The sequence below is a fragment of the Brassica rapa genome, chromosome A01 (assembly GCF_000309985.2).
Source record: "Brassica rapa cultivar Chiifu-401-42 chromosome A01, CAAS_Brap_v3.01, whole genome shotgun sequence".
Lineage (NCBI taxonomy): Eukaryota > Viridiplantae > Streptophyta > Magnoliopsida > Brassicales > Brassicaceae > Brassica > Brassica rapa.
The window spans coordinates 9,731,511-9,753,088 of record NC_024795.2 but is presented as its reverse complement, the minus strand read 5'-3'; the positions used below and the strand labels follow the sequence as shown (position 1 = coordinate 9,753,088).

At 37.3% G+C, this 21,578-nt stretch overlaps 4 protein-coding genes across 4 annotated transcripts; 2 read left to right on the top strand and 2 right to left on the bottom strand.

Moving 5' to 3' along the window:
* Positions 1 to 1,672: 1,672 nt before the first annotated feature.
* Positions 1,673 to 3,057, top strand: LOC103867244 (early nodulin-like protein 2). Its single transcript, XM_009145301.3, has 2 exons — positions 1,673 to 1,953; positions 2,040 to 3,057. Exons 1-2 carry the CDS (start codon positions 1,767 to 1,769, stop codon positions 2,837 to 2,839), a joined length of 987 nt encoding a protein of 328 aa, XP_009143549.2. The 5' UTR covers positions 1,673 to 1,766; the 3' UTR covers positions 2,840 to 3,057.
* A 3,195-nt stretch (positions 3,058 to 6,252) lies between these two features.
* Positions 6,253 to 9,040, top strand: LOC103867223. The gene is made up of 5 exons (XM_033277031.1): positions 6,253 to 6,395; positions 6,589 to 7,023; positions 7,153 to 8,358; positions 8,437 to 8,507; positions 8,606 to 9,040. The coding sequence occupies exons 1-5, from the start codon at positions 6,294 to 6,296 to the stop codon at positions 8,895 to 8,897; spliced, it is 2,106 nt and encodes a 701-aa protein (XP_033132922.1). The 5' UTR covers positions 6,253 to 6,293; the 3' UTR covers positions 8,898 to 9,040.
* Positions 8,986 to 11,846, bottom strand: LOC103867234 (proton pump-interactor 1). Its single transcript, XM_009145291.2, has 7 exons — positions 11,686 to 11,846; positions 11,083 to 11,448; positions 10,818 to 11,009; positions 10,541 to 10,720; positions 10,257 to 10,451; positions 9,579 to 10,181; positions 8,986 to 9,506 (listed from the first exon to the last, which is right to left on the bottom strand). Exons 2-7 carry the CDS (start codon positions 11,446 to 11,448, stop codon positions 9,210 to 9,212), a joined length of 1,833 nt encoding a protein of 610 aa, XP_009143539.1. The 5' UTR covers positions 11,686 to 11,846; the 3' UTR covers positions 8,986 to 9,209.
* Positions 11,847 to 12,305: 459 nt separating this feature from the next.
* On the bottom strand, positions 12,306 to 15,557 carry LOC103867212 (exosome complex component RRP41-like). Its single transcript, XM_009145271.2, has 7 exons — positions 14,054 to 15,557; positions 13,855 to 13,933; positions 13,673 to 13,778; positions 13,468 to 13,588; positions 13,171 to 13,259; positions 12,836 to 12,985; positions 12,306 to 12,616 (listed from the first exon to the last, which is right to left on the bottom strand). Exons 1-7 carry the CDS (start codon positions 14,190 to 14,192, stop codon positions 12,527 to 12,529), a joined length of 774 nt encoding a protein of 257 aa, XP_009143519.1. The 5' UTR covers positions 14,193 to 15,557; the 3' UTR covers positions 12,306 to 12,526.
* Positions 15,558 to 21,578: the final 6,021 nt, after the last annotated feature.

Here is a 21,578-nt window from a genome sequence, read left to right as displayed (position 1 = left end):
GCTTGAAAGATGGTGATTTGCATAGGTTTGAAAGTCGGTGATTTGGAATTGGAAAATGGTTCTCTGAGGTATGCTGGTAAAACTCATGGGCAGAACTCACAGCCATCCACATCCACATGTTTTCTGTTTATTTTTGTCCACAACCCCGACGTCTACACTCGTCTGTCCACAATACTTTTGTCTATATTCACACACATATATCTTCATCTTGTGTGTGCCTCTTTCATCTAACTTCTTTGTAACATTTTTAGTTCTTGGATAACATTTTAATTGTTGTGTATGTTTCTTTCATCTTATTTCTTTGTAACATTTTTAGTTCTTGGACAACATTTTTCGTCCACAATTTTTATATCCATGTATTTTTATATAATTTTAAAAATATATAAAATATATATATGAAAATATATCTTAAAATATCAAGAAAAAGAAATTACAATTTATTGTAACAATTATATTTTATGTGTATCTTAAAATCTGAGAAAATAAAAATAAAATAGGAAATGAAATCTAATAACACTTTGGTCCCCACTAACTAGACATAATTAAAAAAAAAAACTCTAATAAGCTTCATATTTCGGTTCTACCAGTGAAGGATAATTTGGTCCGAAATTTATCAAATCATGAAAAAAGTGTCCTTCCAACAACATGTACCTTAAACTGTTAAGAAGTGCAAAATGTGTCCCATAATGAAACACTTATGTGTTGATTCGAATCCGTGAAGAGCAGGATTTTACCAGGGGCAACTTTACCAACTAATCTACCATAGTCAGCTATTCCAATGGTTTTTAAATAATATAGCCCCCGAACCTAACACTGTAGATCCGCCCCTGCTGGTAACTGATTTTGGCCTTTAACCGTTCTATCCTCAACACCCACTGCTGCATTCTCTAGCTTGCATCTCCGCTCCTTATTTGCTACAATACATGGATGCCTCGTTTAATCCATATTTGGCTGAGTCGTCAGACGCATGCCTCATTGGCACATTGGAGACCTTACCATCTGTATGATCAAATATGAAACCCTTGATCATTCTTCGATCAATATTCTTTATATGCATGATGCATCAATCTGTTTAGACTTCTGTTACTTCAAGTCTTCAACGAGAGGCTAGTGATGGTAATGATACTACCAACAACAACATATTTAGCATTGTTGTTGTAACTCAATGTGTAAAGAAGTAGGCACTTGAGAAATCAAACTCATGGCCCATACCTAAGCCCAGTCCACAATTCAAAATCTTTGTATTCAGATATTCTCTACAACTACAATAATGATCGCATGCATCGTAAAGATAAAACTTTCTCTAAAAGAGAAAATGGAACCAGATGCAGATATAAATAGACTTTACATTATTCTCATATACATGCTAAATGGAAGTATATGATTCGATTGTTAGACATATATCCTCAAGAATGAACATTACTTCTTCTGAGATTGGTGTTTGAATCCGATTCTTTTGTCACAATCTATAGCTCTCTAAACGCGTAATAAACTCGTAGTACCAAATGTTTGTTTCCTTTACCAAAAGGATATAAGATTTTCAAATCCCAAAAAAAAAAAAATTAAACACGTCGGTGGGGATACAAGAAGAAAGTATCTTCTTTTAACGAAGACTGACACGAGATTCAATTTTTAAACACGTATTACCATAGACGTTACATCTCCCCTATCTAAAAGACAAAAAGCTTCACTTCACTTTCCTTTAGCCTATTCCTATTTCTATATATCCATAGTCTCACACACACAATCCCATTTGTCTCATAACCATGGAGTTTCCAAGAACCAAAAGCCTTTGTTTCTTCTTCTTCTTCTCCACGGCCCTCCTCTCTTTCTCAACCATCTCCGATGCACGGAGGTTCGGAGTCGGAGGTAGCGGCGCGTGGGTTCCAAATCCCCCGGAAGATTATGGATCTTGGGCTGGAAAAAGCCGTTTCCTAGTACACGACACACTCTGTAAACTCTTCTTTCTTACTTGTCATGGAGTAGTTACTTTTGGTGGAGTTTTTGTCCGAGACTCAGTTTGATTATTTTTCTTGCAGATTTTAACTACGCCAAGGGAGCTGACTCTGTTCTAGAGGTCAGCAAGGCTGACTACGACGGATGTAACACCAAGAACCCGATCAAGAAAGCTGACGACGGAAACTCTGAGATCTCTCTTGATCGCTCTGGTCCGTTTTACTTCATCAGCGGTAATGAAGATAACTGTAAGAAGGGACAAAAGCTTGCCGTCGTTGTCTTGTCTGTCAGAACTTCGACTCCGCCTCCTCAAGCCTCCACGCCGGGAAACTCTCCGCCAGGTTCAATGCCACCTAAGTCTTCTTCTTCCCCTGTTTCTCCGGCTACTTCTCCACCGGCGCCTATGCCACCTAAATCATCCTCCCCCGTTTCTCCCTCCTCTGCTCCGGTGACTTCTCCGCCGGGATCCATGTCACCTAAGTCCTCATCCCCTGTTTCTCCGTCCTCTTCTCCGGTGACTTCTCCGCCGGGACCAATGTCTCCTGAGTCTTCTTCCCCTGTTTCTCCGATGACTTCTCCTCCATCACCTCCGTCCTCTTCTCCGGGTTCTTCACCGTCGGGATCAATGGCACCAACATCTTCTTCCGCCGGCTCTCCGTCTCTGGCTCCGGAAGGATCTCCTTCCTCTATTGCTTCTTCGCCGTCGGGGATGGGTCCCTCAGGTTCTGATATGGGTCCGTCTGGAGATGGACCGTCAAGCTCCGGTGATATCAATGCGCCGGCGGAAGCTCCAGGCTCGAAAAAATCCTCTGCGAATGGCATGGCCGTTATGTCGGTAACTACAGTTTTAAGTCTGGTCTTAACCATATTTGTGTCAGCTTAATAACACTTGAAGGCTAGAGATTCATGTCGGAATTGATTTTCTCTATTCTATTGTTCTAGCTTCATTCTAGTCTCTGCTTCTTCTTTTGTTAATTGGTTATGTCAGAATAGTTTGATAATTTGGATTGTTGTAATAAATAATAGACACGATGTTGTGCTAAACATGATCATTCTAGTTACACAAACACATGATAAATTCTAATTAAGAGTGTATTAGTATTTTGTGTTGTGTGATACATACTCATAACGTTCACATGTGACTGAGTTTATAAGGTTAGGGATAAAGGTGATCGTTTCTAGCTCCGGTTTGTAACTAACGACGTTAAATGCATTGGAGAACAAAGTGGTGGTGCAGTTAGGTGATTTGTCTTTAGAAAAGTGGTAAGAGTTGAATGCGTTCTATTTCGACTATGTATTTAGGTTGCCTGGATATCAAGTTGGACCGTACGAAATCTTTTTACAATCACATTAAAGGCTAAACGTAATTAATTGATTTACCTACCAAAGCCCACGTAAGGGAAAGGCTACAGTGACTTTATCTTTTTTGTTTGATACTTTTTTTATTTATGTCAATATCACACATGCAGGAGAAGTTCTTTTTATTTCCCACTTTGTTTTCTTTTATAATCTTGTCAAGATACTCACAAGTCTTGTTTCGTTATTTATTTTTGTGTGCGGTATTTTTATTGTTCAATTTAAAATGGGAAGGCATATTTCTTCGCACTGTCGGCATTAGAAACCTGTGGAGTATGGACCTACACTGATTTTGCATTTAGTGCCATATCTTAGATTAGTCAAAGAGATTCGGTGCGTCTTGAACGCATATAAAATTTTACATTTATCCGAAGAGAACGAAAGTAGACTTATTGTGGTGGATGAGGCCAAAGCATCTAAAGACGATAGCTAAGTTGCGAGGCCATTAGAGGGTATACGTGACAAGTAGCAATTGTATCATCACGAGTATAAGGCCCCATCCCCATGACACATGCACGTGGCGTACGCAACGAGTCGTCCAAGTGTTAACATTGGACACAAGTGACCACTACTGAGACGCAAATGTCTCTGTCTAAGACCCACCAAAAAGCACCAAGTTCCCTCTCAAACGTTTTTCCAATCAGGCAAACCAAAAAAAATCATGGAGCACAATGATAAAAAAAAATGAGTATACGAGCTACGAGACGGGTCGTTGCGGTTCCGGTTGTGGTGTGATATCCTGATGATCGTGATGGTCCTGCTGCTCCTGGGGATGGGGAAGGTACGAGGGAAGCTATTGTCACCGTGAAAGAAGGTGTTAATTTTTACTTTTTCATAAAATAATAATTCTTTTCACGATTGATGTTATATATTTTATATGTGACATCATATAACTAATCGCATAAGTATCTGAATTTTTTTAGATTAATATACGTCATAAATGAATCTGGATCAAATTGGGTAATATATACTTTTGGTTATTTAGTTATTTTTAGTTTGGATTCAAAATACATGAACCAAATCTGTTAGTATGCTTACTTTTGGTAAAAATATCCGAACATGTTTTAGATACATTAGTTTTTGGATATTTTTTGGTCTCTATACTTCAAAACCGAATTCATACGAACTTGGAGGATTCGACGACAAATCTACTCGAAAATTTATAATAACCGAATGAAGCTTCATTTAAAAAAAAAATAATGTCCAAAAAAAATAACTCGTACCTGAACGTGTAGCCGAATATATATAAAACTCTTTGTTAACCATTTTGAAAATTTATCACAGATTGATCAATTTTATTCAAACATGTCGAATTATTATGGTTAATATGTAAATAAATGTTGTCAAAATATTATATTCCCTCTGTTCCCGAAAGTAAGATATTTTAGATTTTTTACTTATTCCACAAAGATAGATTTTCTATATATTTAAGGTACTTTTTATACTTTTAAAAAACATTAAATGAAAATATTTGAATTGATTAAATTCATTGGTGAAAAGTTATTGGAAAGTGTATAATAAAATAAAATAAAAATTAAATTATAAATATTTATTGAATTTTTAATAAGCGTCAACACTTTAGAAAATCTTAATTTCGGAAACAAAGTGAATAGTAAAAATAATTAATAAAATAGTTAAAAAAATGAGAAATAAATGTAAAAGATATGATAAAACACTTCAAAATAGATAAGTTAAGTTTTATAATTTTGTAATAAATAAAGTCGGATTATTTAGACACATAGTAAATGAAGTGTTTTTGTTGTATTAGGCTTTTGGTTTGACTTTTGTAAACTATGGAAAGCTTGACGATAGGACACATAAGCTTTATTGTGAAAGCCACCGAGTTTCCTAACAAATCCCTTTGTTACTTTCTGATATTAATGGCATGTTTTGTTTTGTTTTTGTCAAATAAAGCGGTTAAATTTTAAATATACTAAAAACTCTATTAATTAATAATGTTGAAACTAATATATTTTATTGATTTATACAGTTATTAGTTTATAACAAGTTTTCTTTTTAATTTTTAAAATTTGTTTTTCTATTTTTACTTATAAAATACGAAAATAGTTTATTTTAGTGTATATATATTAATTAAATTTTGGAAATTAGACTTTTATATTATTTCACTATATTATTTGGTATGTATTTTCATATTTTATAAATTCAAATGTGGTTTTCAATATAATTTACTAAATACTATCCAAATATATTGAAAATTTAAGATTTGATACATCATTAATTAAATTATTTGGTCTATATTTTGACGATAATCAATCATAATCAATCATATTATAATCAATCAACTTTAATAAAATCATATAAAAATATAAGTAAAAATTATATAAAATCTAAGTAAAAAAATATTTTTAAATGTGAAATTCTATTAACAATTAATTTTAGTAAATTATGATTGACTAATCTTTAATAATTACTAATGCAGTTGAATTAGTTACATTGCTATTAACATGAAAGGAATCCATTCAAATTGTAATTGTTGATTTATAACTTTATTAAGTTTGTATACTCTTGTTGATGGTTAGAACCGGTTATCAAACACTGTAATATGACACATTTATACATTGATCAAGATAAGGCACGGTCAATAACTTAACCATTTCCGAAAACAAATTCGTGTTGATTACTAGGATGATTAATTAGCTTATTATACTGTTTTTTTTTTTGTAGCTAGTGAACATAACAGGTACTAAGATAAAACAATTGTGGATTAGAGGTTAAAATAATCAATTTTATTTCTATGCCGTTAATGGGCCTGAAATCGAGAACAAATCAGGAGCCCGAAACAGAAATCCCGACTAGTCTATGTCACCAAAACATTTTCCTTCTCCTCAATTAAACAGTGTGTCCTTTTAAGCTCACAAAAACGACATGCATTGTTCTTTCCCGCCACAATAGAAAGTCCCTCAAACAATCAAAGAGCCTCGCCGACTGCGAGCATCTTCTCTCATCTTCCCTCTCTGGCGATGGTGGCCAAGCGGAACAGTAAGAAGCTACGTCCTTCGAAGATCTCAGATCCAGACACCTTATTCCGTTTTCTCGCTTCATCTATTGCTTCCGCCGCTCAGGTACTATGTCTCGAATCAATCTCCTTTTTAAATCGTTGCTGTCAATATGAAATGATTGTTCAATTTCGCTGGCCTCTCGAAAATTCGCCGGGAATCTCGTCGATTTTGAGTAGTTTTGGTAAACTCTGTCGAGAAAGTTTTGAACTTTAGGGATTTAGGAAATAACAATCTGAGCCCCCTTTTGGATTATCAGGTTTCTAAGCAGCCAATCTTGAAACATCTGTTGTGTATTCTGGGTAAGCTGTCATCAACTCAACTGATCAACTGGGATAGTGGCAACGTTGCCTCGCGTTATTGGAATCTCAAATCCAGTGGAGAATCTGTCAGTTTCGTTGATGTTTGTGGCCTCTCTGATGTGTTGTTCACGGAGCTTGATAGGAGTTTCGAAATCCTGTTAAGAAAAGAGAGTTGTTACACGTTTGCAAGTGGAGAGGAAAGTATTGAATTGGCCATACTGTACTTAAGATGCTGTATGAAGATCATCACTTTACTTTTGCCTGGACACGACATGGCTCTGGAGAATGCGAAAACACTTCTCTCAATCCTCAGTGGTTTGATTTCCGCAACGTATGAGGGTACTTCTTCTTCTGACGAGACCCGCCGTACGTTTCTTCGTACAGGGCTTGAGGTAAAATCTTGATGAATCTGTTGATCATTTTGTTTGTGGCTTTTTTTTAGAATTATACTATTGGCAAGTGCTTCTAAGTTGAATCATTAAGACAGTGTTATGTTTACTAGCTCTTTTTGATTTGTCCAGGTTTTCATCGATGAGGTTTTGGTGAATAAGTCAATCAGGGATCTGCTTTTCCGTGTAGATCCTGCATTCTCCTCATGTATACTGTTCAGTAGGCATGACATGGCCGGTGTGTTGGAAATGGTTTCTGCTCACTTTATCTTATCAGTTTCTGATGAGAAACTAAATGAGATGTATGTTGAGAGATTATACTGGAAGCAAGTTAGTCCGGTTAGACCACCTCAGTTAACCATCAGTGCTGCTACGTCCTTGCTGCTAGACCCCGCGATGTTCTCTGCACCAAGAATGATTCACGCCTATGTGGTTTTATTGGTCTCTGATGCCATCGGTATTTGTTGTGTTAAGGGTTTAGACCTTCAGCTTTTTGATAGATGCGTTGATGCATTTGATAAGTCTGTTGTTCTGTATACACGGTACACGTGTAAGGATGAGAATGAGCCATCTGAGAAGTTTGGTGTTTCGACGAGTAGTTCTCGGATGAGAACAACTCATCTTCTTTTGCCCTCGACACTGGAGAAAGTTAACGAGGTTACAGTGAAGCTAAAGGATTCATGGAGCTCATATCACAGTAGCAATGCCAAGAGAGAAAACGATGAGCTGGTAGCGTGTTCTGTAGCATACGCAAAGGAAACCCTAACTGTATTTGATAGCTCCTACTCAGAAAATACGTTGTCACAGATCTTATCAGTTCTTGGTTGCGCGATACTTAGAGCTAGTTCTGATGATGTCATGGACTCCGTGTTGCAAAAGTACAGCGCATCTAGTGTCGAAGATCTATATCTGCTTGCATCCATACTAAAGCTGATGAGCTGTTCGACATTGCAAGTCATCCGGGTTCTCCGGCATTATCGGTCTGACGACGCTGGGGATGTTCGATCTTGCAAGGAATATAAATCCATGATGGATGTTGTTCAACGTTTTGAAAAGTTCAGCGTTCACTTACCCGGTCAAAGTTTCCTCCACGATAGAATGGGATCTCATCCTCATGTGCATTTGAAATCTAAGTGGATGCTTATGCATTTTTCTGGCTTACTGTCCGTAAGCTTTGCACTTAAGCTTGACTTCCTAATGAAGGGCTCTGTTTTTGGAATGGTGATATCTCTGTATCTATTTATCCTAGAAGGGGGTGACTTGGAAGCACTTGGGCACTCAGAAAGTCCGTCACCTTCCATACCATCCAAAGACTTGGAAGCTTCTGAAGCTGAAGAGGTAACAACTAATAACTCTTTGCACAAAACTCTAAATTTCTGCGCTTTTTTTAAATGAATCAGTGGTTATATGGTACAGACTGCAGTAGATAGGAAACTGAGCGAGGCAATTGCTTTGAAGTTCCAAAAAACCCGAACTTTGTACTTGGGGTAGGTACCGAAAAACTTCTTTTTAAACTTTCATGGGGTTGATAACCACATTTATAAGATCGCTTACGGGACTACACGTAACCTCCGTGATTGTGCAGCAAGCTATCTGGAGCTAAAGATGCAGAGAATGGTTCGGATTCAGGAGTTGGTGTGGAAGAGAAAAGCTGCAACGGAGAGAAATATCTGTGGTTATTGGGCGAAAAAGGCGACATGAAAAGCAGCGACGTGGAGGACCTGGCAGATTTCATAGTGTGTGAGCCCGGGAAGGATTATAGGGATTGGATAAAAGGGAGAGAACGGTTTCGGAGTCAAAAGTGGAAGTGTGGGAAGGCTGCTCTCCGAAGGTGGAACAAGAAGCAAAAGGCTTGGAGAGAGAACAAAAGGAAATAATGTCTGAAGAAGTAAGGCTAGTGTAATCTTTCGTAGTCAAAAGAGTTGTATTATATTACATTTTCAGACTTACTAGTAACGACACTTATGTAGAAATGTGGTTTTCTAGCACTATAAAATGTAACAAAAACTGTTTTCTTTCTTCATTAAAGCCTCAACAACAGAAGAGAGAAAGTAGAAGTCCTTCTAAAGGGACGAGAGTCTCTGCTTGTATGTAAATGAGGCATAAGCTTTAGAGTCTCATCCTCAAAAGAAAGCTTTAAAAGGTCCCAAACTACAACAACGCAGCCTCGCTTGATCACTACGTTTGATCTAGAGAGCGTAGTAGTAACCCAAGACAAGAAGCATCGGTACCACAAGAGCAGTTGGAGCAGCCCAAAGCCAGTAATTAGTTGACTTCTTCTTACGCTTGAGGATTGCTCTTGGGAGTGTTTCTGGTCCTCCTCTACTGCGGATTCTGTTCCTTATTGGTTTCTCCAAGGCTTTTTCCTTCTGTGGTTTCTCCTCCCCTTGAGCTTCAATCTCCTCCTTCTCAGCATCAGAAACTTCTGGAACTTCCTCAGAGACGGCCTCGGCATCAAAGTTCTTCTTGGCTTTCTTCTCTCGCTCCTGCAACACACAAAGAGATGGAGAACTATTAGAATGGAAAGAGAGAACGCAAAGAGAAAGAACAGTAATTGCCTTTTTCTCTCTCTTGTCAGCTTCCATTTGAGCTCTTTTCGCAGCTTTAGCGGCGGCTTTCTCTGCCTGCTTCTTTTTCCTTTCCATGGCTAGCTTGGCTTTAGCAATCTCCTCTTGCTTTCTCATCTCTCTCATCGTTGCTTCATCAATCTTTTTCTCTTCTTCTTTCTGCGGCTTTCCAAGACCATATAATTCATCTTCATCATCAACAACAACAGCATTCTTTACCTTCAATGCATTTTTAGCTTTCTCCGTCTTCTGAGCAACATGAGCAGCATCTGATTCAGGTGCAGAAACTGGTTCCTCCTCTGGCTGCTGCTTTACCTTAGCTTTAGGGACCTTTGCTACTGGTGGTGCCTCTGGAGTAACCAGAGCCTTCTCCTCAGGGTTCCTCATCCTGCCATCTCGGCTCAGCTGCCTAGCATCAAGCGACGCCAAGATTCTCTTCTCATAATCTTCTCTGAAATTCTTCTTACTGCACCAGAGGGACACGAATTTCTCAACCTCGGCATTGGCGAGGGCCTCAAGCTCGTCTATGTTCTTTTGTGCAGCCAAGTCTCTAGCTTTGCTCAACACATTACGGCCTTGGTAAAACCCTGAATTCTAAATGAACAAAAAACAAATCAGTTTTGCACAAATCATGTGATGAAACATGCGCAAAAGTAATCGTCTTTGTACCGTCTCATCACTTTGCTTCCTAATCTCACGAATGTTTGAATAAACGTTGTCCCTCTTTTCACTCACAGTCTTCAGCTCATTCTCCAGGACCTGAATCTCATCTTTGGTCGCTTTCACCTTCTCACTCAGCTGATTAATCCTTGCTGAAATTGCTTGCCTCTCCTTCTTCACTCCGTCCAAGCCAGCACCCATTAACTACACAAAAAGCATCACATAAAAAAACAATTTCAACAGACTTAAACTGGCGAGAAGCTAAGAGCACACGACCACTAGCTACTCTTTACCTTAACTTGCCCTTGGATATCATCTTTCTGACCCATAGACTCTTTTATTTTGGCTCTCATAGCCTCGTTAGCAATGACCTTATCCCTTGTCCCTTCAAGCAGTCTAATCTCTTTGAGAAGCTGCTTCTCCTCGGTTAACGGAATGCTCTCGTGTTGAATCCGATATTGGTAGCTGTATATCTACATTTTCCCCCACAAACCCCCAACCAAATGATAAAAAGGTAAAATAAAAAAACGTCTCATGAGTAAATGAGTGAACACAAAGATTGTTGTTTACCATATTGTTCAGCTCTTCTTCTGAAGAACATATAGCGGGTCCACGTCCAGTACCACCATCATTGCCCCTTAGCTTTCCCAATGCTTGCTGCAACGGTTCCATCTCCTTTCTTTTCTCCTCAAACTTGGCGTTGAACCCCTGACGCTCGGTCTTCAACGGGTCCAACAGGTCGAATAACTCTGATCTCTCCGCCTATGCATCAAAAAGAAACTTCCACATTATTCAAAATCACCAAAAAGGTCAACGCTTACACACCGATTCTTACCCTCTTAGCTTTCAACTGGTCGAAAACTGCAGCACGGGCCTTGTTGAACTTCTCAAGCTCCTTCTCAGCTAAGTCAAGCTTAGCTTTGATCTTGGGGTCGTCGAAATGACGGTGCTTGACAAAGTAGAAAGAGTGGATCTGCTTCGCAGCAGGCCACTCTTCTGCTGCATCTTTAGGTACATCAGAGATCAACACATTGTTCTTGTTGTTGTTGTTTTTCTCTTCGGCTTTCTTTGGCGGTTCGCCGAGTGAACCAAACTTGATGGAGACTTTATCTCCTTTACCTTGGTCCATTTTCCCGTTGGTCACTTCGAAAGGAGCCGGAACAACCTCAAATCCACCGAAGTGTAGAACCTCAACGCCCATCTTCTCAGATGAAAAAGAAACACAGAGGATCATTACATCAGTGAATGTAAAGAATCGAAAACTAGCAAAGGATTCAACTTTAATGATCTATGGCGTAATGATCACGATCCGTTATTCATGCACTGATCATTCTCGTCATCGAATGCATGTTCAGACAACATCAGTACCACACAAAAAAAAAAAGAGCTTTCGAACTGCTGATTCAAAATATCAATACAGAACAGGAAAAGATCAAACCTTTTTAACGGAAGTCAAAGTAGCAAGAGATCAGAGACGATCAAATCATTTTGGAAGTCAGAGACGATAAATATATCTTAGATTATTAGGAAAATACCGGAAATTGCCTCTCAATTTTTTTATTTATCAAATTGCCTCTCTCATTTGAGTCAGATATTTTTTTTCACTGAAGTGGTACTAGTAATAAATAACTATATTTACTCTCGCATCTACTGAAATTTATTTAAAACATTTATTCCATTATCTACTCGTAAATTTATTTTTAAATTGCAAATTTAAAATTTTGTAAAAGAAATTATTGAATTTCTTTGGAAAAGATGATGTTATTTCTAGGTTCCTAATGTTTTTAATCTAGTTGAGTTGCCCATAACTTTGAATTTGCTATAGAAAAAATATGTGATCTAATTTAGTAGTACATTTTCAACAACAACAAAAACTCATCATTTTAGCAACTTTTTCTTTGTAACAACTTTTTTAGCAAAATCATTCAAACAACGCGATGGAATGTAAAGACGTACGCTTTTAAATGATTAAGCTTGTAATTTACGATCATGGAGGGGTGTAGTCACGGGCCTTGCGGCCGAAGATAGATACAAAATCTCTTTCTTTACTCAAATTACTAAAATTGAATATCTGATTTTACTATTAGAGTTGAAAGCTAATGGTAATACAGCAAAGGACCGCTCTTTAAATATCTCTAGTTCCATCAAATTTGACATAGCAAATTACATCGGTTTTAAACTACACCACTCCAGTTTAGTATAAACTCAATTTTACGTAAACCACATCTTAACCGGTTTCATACCAATGGCTGAGGATCCATAGTTTCTTGAGAGTATGTTCATTCATCGGAAGCTGAGGCAGCCTGTTTCAGACAATCACGCATGATCTCTCCAAGTTTTGAACAAGCATCCAGGCATAGCTGCATTGCCTGCAAATTAGTTCACAATCAAACGCTAATATGTTAACCATACGCTCCTATCACCTATAGTTTAATTTGTGCTTAAAAGCTAATAATGAAGAACAGTTTAATTAACCAATATCATGTGCTTTAGACAAAGGGATATCATCAATAGCGAGAAAAGAAAGACCATTGTCTCTAACCCTGAGTAACAACTAAAAGGAGACCAAGTATTATTGAAAGGCGTACCTCGTTAATGTTAGGCGTTGTCCATTCACCAGTAATAGTCAGCTGAGTGATTTCACTGCGAGATGGCATGCAAGTCATCATGAAGCTTCCATCTTCACATCCTTCCTCTTCTGTAACCGGGTCAATCATAAGGCTTTTCCCTATGCAAGACTTTTTAAAATATCGAAGAAACCATTTCTCAGTCAGTGTTTTAGAGTTAAGAGATAACAGCAGGTGTATTATAGTATATCTCAAGCTCATGGCACTCTTGTTTATTTCAGTGTACGCGTTACTTTTTTCATTTAATGCTAATAAACTCCAGAGATAATGTAGAGGGATTGGTGAAACTGACATACCACTGAGACAGCTGTGATAAGGTCATACATCATAATCCCAGCGTCTGCTAGAGCAAGACCAGCACACGATATCACAACGGGGAGGTCACCTGTAATAGAATACAATTACAATTCGATAACATCAGAATATGCCAAATAATAATCTTATAACGACAAGTAATAACTTGGACACATAATCAAACTCCTCCACGGGCACTATACTCATATACTTCCACAAGTTTTCTCGTAAAAGAAATCTGATGGGAGCATTTAGAGTGTTGTTGAGACTAAAAGAAAGAACAGAGTGATGAGACTTACTGCCTCCAGATTCAAGCACCAGCGCAAAAACATCAACAGTTGTCTTCGGAAACGTCTCCATCATGATCACGCCTTCCAACGCTTTGTGAAGCATTGATGAGTACTCTTTGTGATCAGTCCCCTGAAAACAACACCACACACATGTATAACTAATTTGATGAAACAGAAAATATCCAAACCAGAGGTATAAATAAAACTCACATACCTGACTACCAAGAGTCGGGGAAGCAAAGGTTGTGTAGCTAACATTGCAGTTCAATCTACCAACATCACTATAAGTAATTGCTTTCTTACTCTCCCTTGGCCCAAATCTAACAGAATAAGCCAAAACAAACAGAACATAATCAGCTAAACAGCAAAAGAAAGACAAATTCTGAACATACTTACACAGAAACAATGACTTTGGTGTTCCCAAACTCAGCATAAGCAGAACCAGAAGCAGAGCTCACAGCACCCGTTTGAAGTACTGAACCCAAAAAAAAAAAACAATTTTTTTCACTAAAGACGTAAACTTTGAAGTCTAACTAGTCTCAACCCTTGAACCGCTCAAAGATATAAGAAGAGAAAAAGGGAGTTAGGGTTTTACAGGCAGGTCGACATTGGTGGAATCCACGGCCGTCAGGACGGGTCCAATCGAGGTCGGAGTTTTTGAAGATAGGAGGCCGAGTTCTGGCGATGATTTTGGGTGAATACGTTGAGGCTGCGGCTCCCTGTTTCGCTGCCATGGTAGACTAAACAGAATCGAATCTTTGAGAAGAGAAGTGATGCGGCGGAGAGAGAGAGAGAGAGAGAGAGAGAGAGAGAGAGAGAGACCGTCGTTAAAAGGTTTAGGGTTTATCAAAAACATAATAAAAGGAAAAAAAAACACAAGGTAAAGTTGTATATTTGTATACATACCCTCAAACTTTACGTTATTTACGTAAATCAGACACAACTTCAAATTATAATATAATGTAGGCCTGGGCATAAAATCTATAATCCAAAATCCGAACCGAACCGAAAAACCCGATCTATACCCGGTCCAAAATGTAAAAAATACCCGAATGGATCTTGTAAGGTGGTACAAAACATATCCGAACCTGAAGTGTTATTAACTGAACCCGAAAAACTGAAAAAAAAAAACAAAAACTCCGAAAAAAATATCTAAAGAAATCATTCCGAATATCGAAACTAATATACAATATAATTATACGAAACATGAATATATACTTCAAATATTCAATTTCATATTTATTTTGATATGGTATCTAACAATACGTATTTAAAACTTAAATAACTACTTTAAATACTTAATTATATATACATAAGTATATATTTCTAATGTTTTGCTTTTAAATTTTAGATTTTATTTCGGGTATATCCGAACCGATCTGATATAACCTGAATCCGAACGATATATAGTTACTTTATGGGTTCTATGATGTGATATAAAACCTACCCGAACCCGACCCGTACTTGCAAATTTATTAGAATAGAACCTAGGAGGTGTTATAAAAAAGAACTGAACTCCGGAAAATCCGATCCGAATGCCAACGGGTATCCGGACGCCCAGACCTAATATAATGTATGCATGGTTTGGAATTGTACATTATCATCTTATGTCCTCCATTGTCACATAATTCGACTCAATTAGTGAAAAATGTAAAAGAAATTATATATCAAAGATACAATAGGGTTTAAATTTTAAGAAGTTTAAATACGGAAAAAATAATGACATAAGAAATACAATGGTCGAAGGAACAATTCAACTTAGCAAAAGTAGTGAACTTAATATGCATATCACCTTTTTAATGAACTTCAGTTATCCAAGTCCATAAAATTATCAATCTATATCGCCAGCTCTATGTAACTTTTCAATTTTACATTTTTCAAACTCAATAGATATCTAGAAAGTAATTGATCGATAACATATTGAGAGTGAAAGAAAATATCTCTCTTTTTTCTTTAAAGAGCCAAAAAGATATTTAGAAATACCTCATTTGTTAAATGATATCAAGACGCTCACTACTGCTCTACTACTACTTTCTTGGTCGCTCTCTCTTTGAGTGTCTCGATCGAGCTTCGAACAGGTCGCACGTTGCACATTGAATTGCCATCGCGGACCAGCGTGCTACAAGAGCCAGGCAGATATAATTTCTTTCACATAGTTAATAATAGAACATATCAAATTGCTTTTAAAGTGTACTTTATATTAGAAACATCATTATATAATTACTTCTACAAATCGACACACATCATGTCTTTTTCAAGACTTAAAGCCATGTGATAATTTTCATTAACATTAATACTGGAGACATCTTTGCCAACCGTTTCATTATAAACAATACTCCCTCCGTTTTTTTATATATGACGCTTTAAGATTGTGCACATAGATTAAGAAACATTTAATTTCTAAACAAAAACATCATTAATTGTTTACCTAACCATAATTTAACCAATACTAAAATAAAAACTATAATATCATTGGTCATCTAGCATTAATTAATAATAAATTTTATATAAAAAATTGAAAACGTCAAATATTTTGGAACAAAAAAAATTCCTCTAAAACGTCATATATAAAAAAACGGAGGGAGTATATTTCACTCTTAAAATAATTAATTTACTTAGCATGCTGACCACAAAAGATCATAGTTAAATGTAAAAATCATTAGAAGCTTTTTGTAGTTATAGAACTTAACAAGAAAGATTCCCAACAAAAAAAAGTCAAAAGAGAATTTGGGAAATGATAAAGAAGAAGACATACATGTGGAAAACAAAAATATAAAATAACCCATATTCGGAACTACGCTAGGCGCTATTCAAATGGATGATATGGATCTAACGAGTTAACAATTAATCGGAGAGTAGTCGGAGATTAATTGGGACATAGTTTTAAATATACTTTTTTATAAATATATTATGAATCATTAATTAGTTTGCATGACAATTATTCGAAGTAGTCTGGTGGTTACATGATCTCGGCTCAGCATAAGGACCTGGTTTTGACCCTAGAGTTACGCATTTTTCTTCTCTTTAATTTTGTTTGCCTTAAGTGAAGGGCACTAGCGTCATTTCGTCTTCATCTCCCCCAAAGAGTTTTCGATTTTACAGCTTTTCCATGGCCGTAAAATATTTATAATCACATATATCATCAAAGTTTTGTCTGTTTTCATGTTTGTATACTTAAAACCTATAGACTTGTCATCAAAATACAAGATTTTAAGTATTCAAAACTCAAAAAAAAAAAATGTTGTTGCCGATTTGTTGGCCGACTACAGCCAACTCGCCACGGTCAAGCACCACCGAGCGCCTCCTCACCGACTAATCGCCTGTAGTACCCGCATTTTCGAACATGGAAAATAACTATCAGACATTATTATTGGGGTTTTAAATTATTTTTTTGATAAATTATAATGATATTTAACCATTTTCAAAAACTCAGAAAATAATATTAGAATCTGATAATAACTTTTTACAAAAAATTCTACTCCCTCTATTCCCAAAAAAAAGATTTTCTAGAGTATTCACGCATATTAAGGAAACAATTATTTTTTTACAATTGAATTTATTATTTATTTTACTATACATTTTCCAATAAATATCAACTAATAGTATTCAACTAATTCAAATATTTTCAATAATGTTTCTTACAAGTATACAACACTACAAGAAAACACAAGTTTTACGAGGGCAGTTTTCCTCGTTACTTCGTCGTAAAAGCAGTGTTACGACGAATTAGCGAGGAAACGCGTTTCGTCGTTATACGTTTGTCGTAACGCATATATCCTCGCTAATTCGTCGTAAGTTAGCGAGGAAATAATTTCGTCGTAAAAGCGAAGGAGGATATTTCGTCGTAAAGACCACGTAAAGATTCCACGTAAGGACGTCGCTAAGTTTCCTCGTAAATACCACGAAAAGCTTTCCTCGTAAAACCCACGTAAATAAATACTCGTAAAATTAACGTAAATACCTTGAGAGCTTTCCACGTAAAGAAAACGTAAAAACCTTGATAGATTTCCACGTTATTTCCATGTAAATGTTTCCTCGTAAAAACCACGTTAAGCTTCCACGTAAAGAAGCCGCAAAATTAGCTACGAATTTACTTCGTTTCATTATTTTATAGAAATATAAAAAATTATAATTATAAATATAATTATAAATATAATTTAAATTATTAATAAAATTAAAATTCTAAAAAAATCAAAACCAAAATATTTTATATAGAAATAAGTTTTGAATTCATAATACAATAACCGAAATTAAAAAGAACTAAGGGTGGTCGTTAATTAATCGCCTCGTAGAATTCATCACTCCTCGCCTGAACATCCGCCTCGGCATGTGAGTCGTCGGTCGGTGACTGGCCTGGGATAGGATTTTGTTGTCGCATGGTCCTCAACAAAGTCGCCCATTCCGGATTTGTGGCCGCTACAACGTCCAAGAAGCCCTCGAGTCCACCCATACGAGATCGGAGCTGAGTAGACTCTATACGCAGCTGAGTAGACTCTCTACGCAGCTCTTCGGACTCCCTACGCAGCTGAGAGACTTCCTCATCCCGTCGCTGAACATAAGACGATGTCGCTCTCGGAACATCGTTGACGGAACCAATCCCCAACGTCCGTCCCTTTTTTTTAGGGACAACCTTAAAAACAAAAAATAAATTTTGTTAGTAAAAATTTAAAGTTAAATTAAATGAATATTTAAAAAAATTAAAATTTTAGAAAATTTACCTCCTCGTAAAGCTTATCCACTTCAGGTGTGGATAAGGTGACGGGTAATCCATCGGTGGACTGTTGGGTCAGCTGGGTCTGGCGTTCTTCAACCCGAGCAGCCAAATCGTTGTAGATTTGCTCGGACTTGCCATCTATAAATCGGCCCGCCTTGTTCTTGTGGGTCCTCTCGTAAAGTTGCATAAGAGACGGGAATTCTCCCGTCTCTTTGGCCTAAAAAAACATTTAAGAAAGTTGTTAATTAGAATATATATAAAAATATACTAAAAATTTAATATAATTAAATTTTTAATTACCATTTCCAAACGGACACCGGCGTGGGGTTTTTGGCCCGTAGTGTGAAGCATCGGCCCGTTCCCGTGCTCATCGACTGTGTTACGGGAGTTAGAGCAAGACTGGGCGATTCTAATGGAATCAGGAAGACGCCAATATCGGATGAGGCCATCCCAGACATCCGTGGTGAGCTCAGCGGGTTTGCCACGCTCATACCCCTTCACGATCCAGTCACCCTTCCAGTTGGAGACCGTGTCCAACAAGCGAACTTTCGCCTTCGCTTCAAACTTCTTTCTCACCCTCTCAGTGATCCCCAAGGCCCAATTATATTTTTGCTGTTGGAAAAAATAATTTATAATTAGTTTTTTAGAAAAAAATATATATATAAATAATAAAAAAATTTAAAGATATATATTTAATTAATAGAACTTACAGCGTAAATTTTGAACCACGTCTTTCTGACGTAGTGGGGCGTCATTTTCCAGTTCGGATGTGCCATGGAGAAGTAACCTTTTATCGTATCGGTTACGTCCGATGCAAGACATCCGTCAATCCCCCACCTGAAAAATACAAATTTAAAATATAAATTATTTTTTAAAGTTATAAAAGAATTTAAAAAGAATAAAAAAATAATGAAACATACCATAAAGTTCCGTCCGGTCGGTCGGGGTCGATGACTGGTAAACCTTCTCTGCCTGGCAGACGGAGAATGTCCTCTACGGTGTACTGCGAGTAAGGAGCACTCGGAGGCACCATCAAATCGGGATGAATCTCGCCCGCGGGCATCGGAGGTGCCGGCATCGTAGGAGGCACATGAGGAGGAGGAGGCATCTGGGGAGGCACGTGAAGAACCGATGGTGCACTAGAAGAAGGAGATCCAATGACTCTCTGAGTGTACTGAGTCTCGGGGACAGTCTCCTGACCCGAAGAACCGGGAGCTGAAGAAGACGACGGGTCTAAACGACTACCCGGCTCACCAAACATCTCTCTGTAATGGGCAGTAAGTCTACCTTTTCGAACCTGAGAAAAAAATTTAATTTTTTAAATTTTCGTGAACATATACTTCCCAACATTATCCACCTAATCAACACTAAATAACATAAGATCCGTAAACCTATCTAAATTCCCTATACTAACCACCTAATCTATCCTAAACTAATCAAACTAGAGAGGAATTAGAGAGACTTACCATTGCTACGAATTAGGGAGGAAGTGGAGAGGAAGTAGAGAGGAAAGACGGAGCGAGCTCGCTCGGGATATATATAAGATTACTTGTCCTCGTAAATTCCTCGTAAACTTACGAGGAATTACAGAGGCCCGCGTTTTCAGTTACGACGAAATAGCGACGAAATACAAAGGCCCGCGTTTTCGTTAACGACGTTTTTACGACGAAAAGGGTTACGTGGAATTAACGAGTTAACCAGTTACGAGGAATTAGCGAGCCTTTATTTTCTATAAATACCCACAACTTTCCTTCTCAAACCACACACACAAACTCACAAAACACACCCTATCTCAAATCACACTCCTCACCAAAATACTTTTCAAATTAGAAATATTTGAAAAAAAAAAGAAGAAAAGAAGATATTAGAATTTATGTGGGTGAGACTTAAGTCTCGCCACATATAATTCCAGTATCTTTCTTTTTTTCTTTTTTTCTAGTTTTTATACTATGAGGAAGTAGCAAGTCCCGCTTTTCACCAATTTAGAAAATTTGGAAAAAAAAAGAAGAGAAGAAGATATTTGGAACTCATGTGGTCGAGACTTACGTAAGTCTCGCCAAATGTGATTCAAGCATCTTTCTTCTCTTCTTTTTTTTTAGTATTTTTAATATTTTCGTCGTAATATCGTCGTTAGTTTACGACTCTTTTACGACGATTTTGGCTTACGTGGAATTAGCGTGCCCCGCTTTTTTAATTTCGTCGTAAAGTCCTCGTGGCCTTACGAGGTGTTTACGACGAAATCATCCTACGTGGAATTAAAGAGTGCCTTCTTCGTCATTTACTTTACGTGGTATTTACGTCAATTTACCTTACGAGGTGTTTACGACGATTCTTTCCTACGTGGAATAAACGAGTTCCTCCTTCGTCATTTACTTTACGTGGCATTTACGTCAATTTACATTACGAGGTCTTTACGACGATTCTGTCCTACGTGGAATAAACGAGGATTACGTCGTACATTCGACGTCAGGTTACGAGGAATTAACGAGCAGTACCTTTAATTCCCTAAAATCCGAAACCCCAAACCCCAAAACCCATATTCCTTATCTTCTACTTCATATATTCCAAACCCCATCTTTATTTTCATTCCAAACCACAATTCCCACATTTACTTATTTATAAAACAAACTCCCACAATTTCTTATTCATAAAACAAACTCCCACATTACCTTATTCATAAAACAAACTCTCACATTACCTTATTCATAAAACAAACTACACAAAATCAAATACATCAATCGGATACATCGACATTCTCGTCATCACTAGAAATATCATCATTTTCATTAAACTCGTCTTCTACAGCTTCGTCTGTGGCATCATCGGTAAGATCTTCGTATTCGTGATTATGCGGATCAATGAGAAGGATGTCATCAACTTCTCGATTTTATGTTGTCTTTTGTCTTCCCTGGGACATTCAATATTGTATTCATGATGTTCTCAAAGAAATTCTTCTCTATATGCATCACATCGAGGTTGTGGCGCAGAAGAAGATCCTTCCAATATGGCAACTCCCAAAATATACTCTTCTTGTGCCAGTTGTGATGAACACCGTAAGAATCAGGCATATTACGAGGGACATGCCAATTACCACCCCAACGAACTGTTTCGTTAGCTCCGTAGTAGTCGATTTGTGCTTCAATTTGTTCTCCAGTTAGATATGGTGGAGAAGTGTCTCTCACAACCCTTTTGTGCCTAAACAAATTCTTGTTTCTTCGGTAAGGATGGCCAATGGGAAGAAATCGACGATGACAATCAAACCAACTTGTCTTCCTACCATTCTTCAGTTGAAACGCATCTGTCGTTCCATTACAATATGGACAAGCTAATCTCCCATGTGTAGTCCATCCAGACAACATCCCATATGCAGGAAAGTCACTTATGGTCCACAAAAGCATAGCTCGCA

Excerpts from the sequence above, each read along its gene's own strand:
- LOC103867234 (XM_009145291.2), bottom strand. The coding sequence starts at position 11,448 with ATGGGCGTTGAGGTTCTACACTTCGGTGGATTTGAGGTTGTTCCGGCT. Across the intron at positions 11,010-11,082 it reads ACCAGTTGAAAGCTAAGAGG|GCGGAGAGATCAGAGTTATT; the intron begins GTAAGAATCGGT and ends TTTGATGCATAG. Across the intron at positions 10,182-10,256 it reads GGAAGCAAAGTGATGAGACG|AATTCAGGGTTTTACCAAGG; the intron begins GTACAAAGACGA and ends TTGTTCATTTAG.
- LOC103867223 (XM_033277031.1), top strand. The coding sequence starts at position 6,294 with ATGGTGGCCAAGCGGAACAGTAAGAAGCTACGTCCTTCGAAGATCTCA. Across the intron at positions 6,396-6,588 it reads CTATTGCTTCCGCCGCTCAG|GTTTCTAAGCAGCCAATCTT; the intron begins GTACTATGTCTC and ends TTGGATTATCAG. Across the intron at positions 8,359-8,436 it reads AAGCTTCTGAAGCTGAAGAG|ACTGCAGTAGATAGGAAACT; the intron begins GTAACAACTAAT and ends TATATGGTACAG.
- LOC103867244 (XM_009145301.3), top strand. The coding sequence starts at position 1,767 with ATGGAGTTTCCAAGAACCAAAAGCCTTTGTTTCTTCTTCTTCTTCTCC. Across the intron at positions 1,954-2,039 it reads CCTAGTACACGACACACTCT|ATTTTAACTACGCCAAGGGA; the intron begins GTAAACTCTTCT and ends TTTTTCTTGCAG.
- LOC103867212 (XM_009145271.2), bottom strand. The coding sequence starts at position 14,192 with ATGGCAGCGAAACAGGGAGCCGCAGCCTCAACGTATTCACCCAAAATC. Across the intron at positions 13,260-13,467 it reads GGTGCTTGAATCTGGAGGCA|GTGACCTCCCCGTTGTGATA; the intron begins GTAAGTCTCATC and ends ATTCTATTACAG. Across the intron at positions 12,986-13,170 it reads TTATCACAGCTGTCTCAGTG|TCTTGCATAGGGAAAAGCCT; the intron begins GTATGTCAGTTT and ends TATTTTAAAAAG.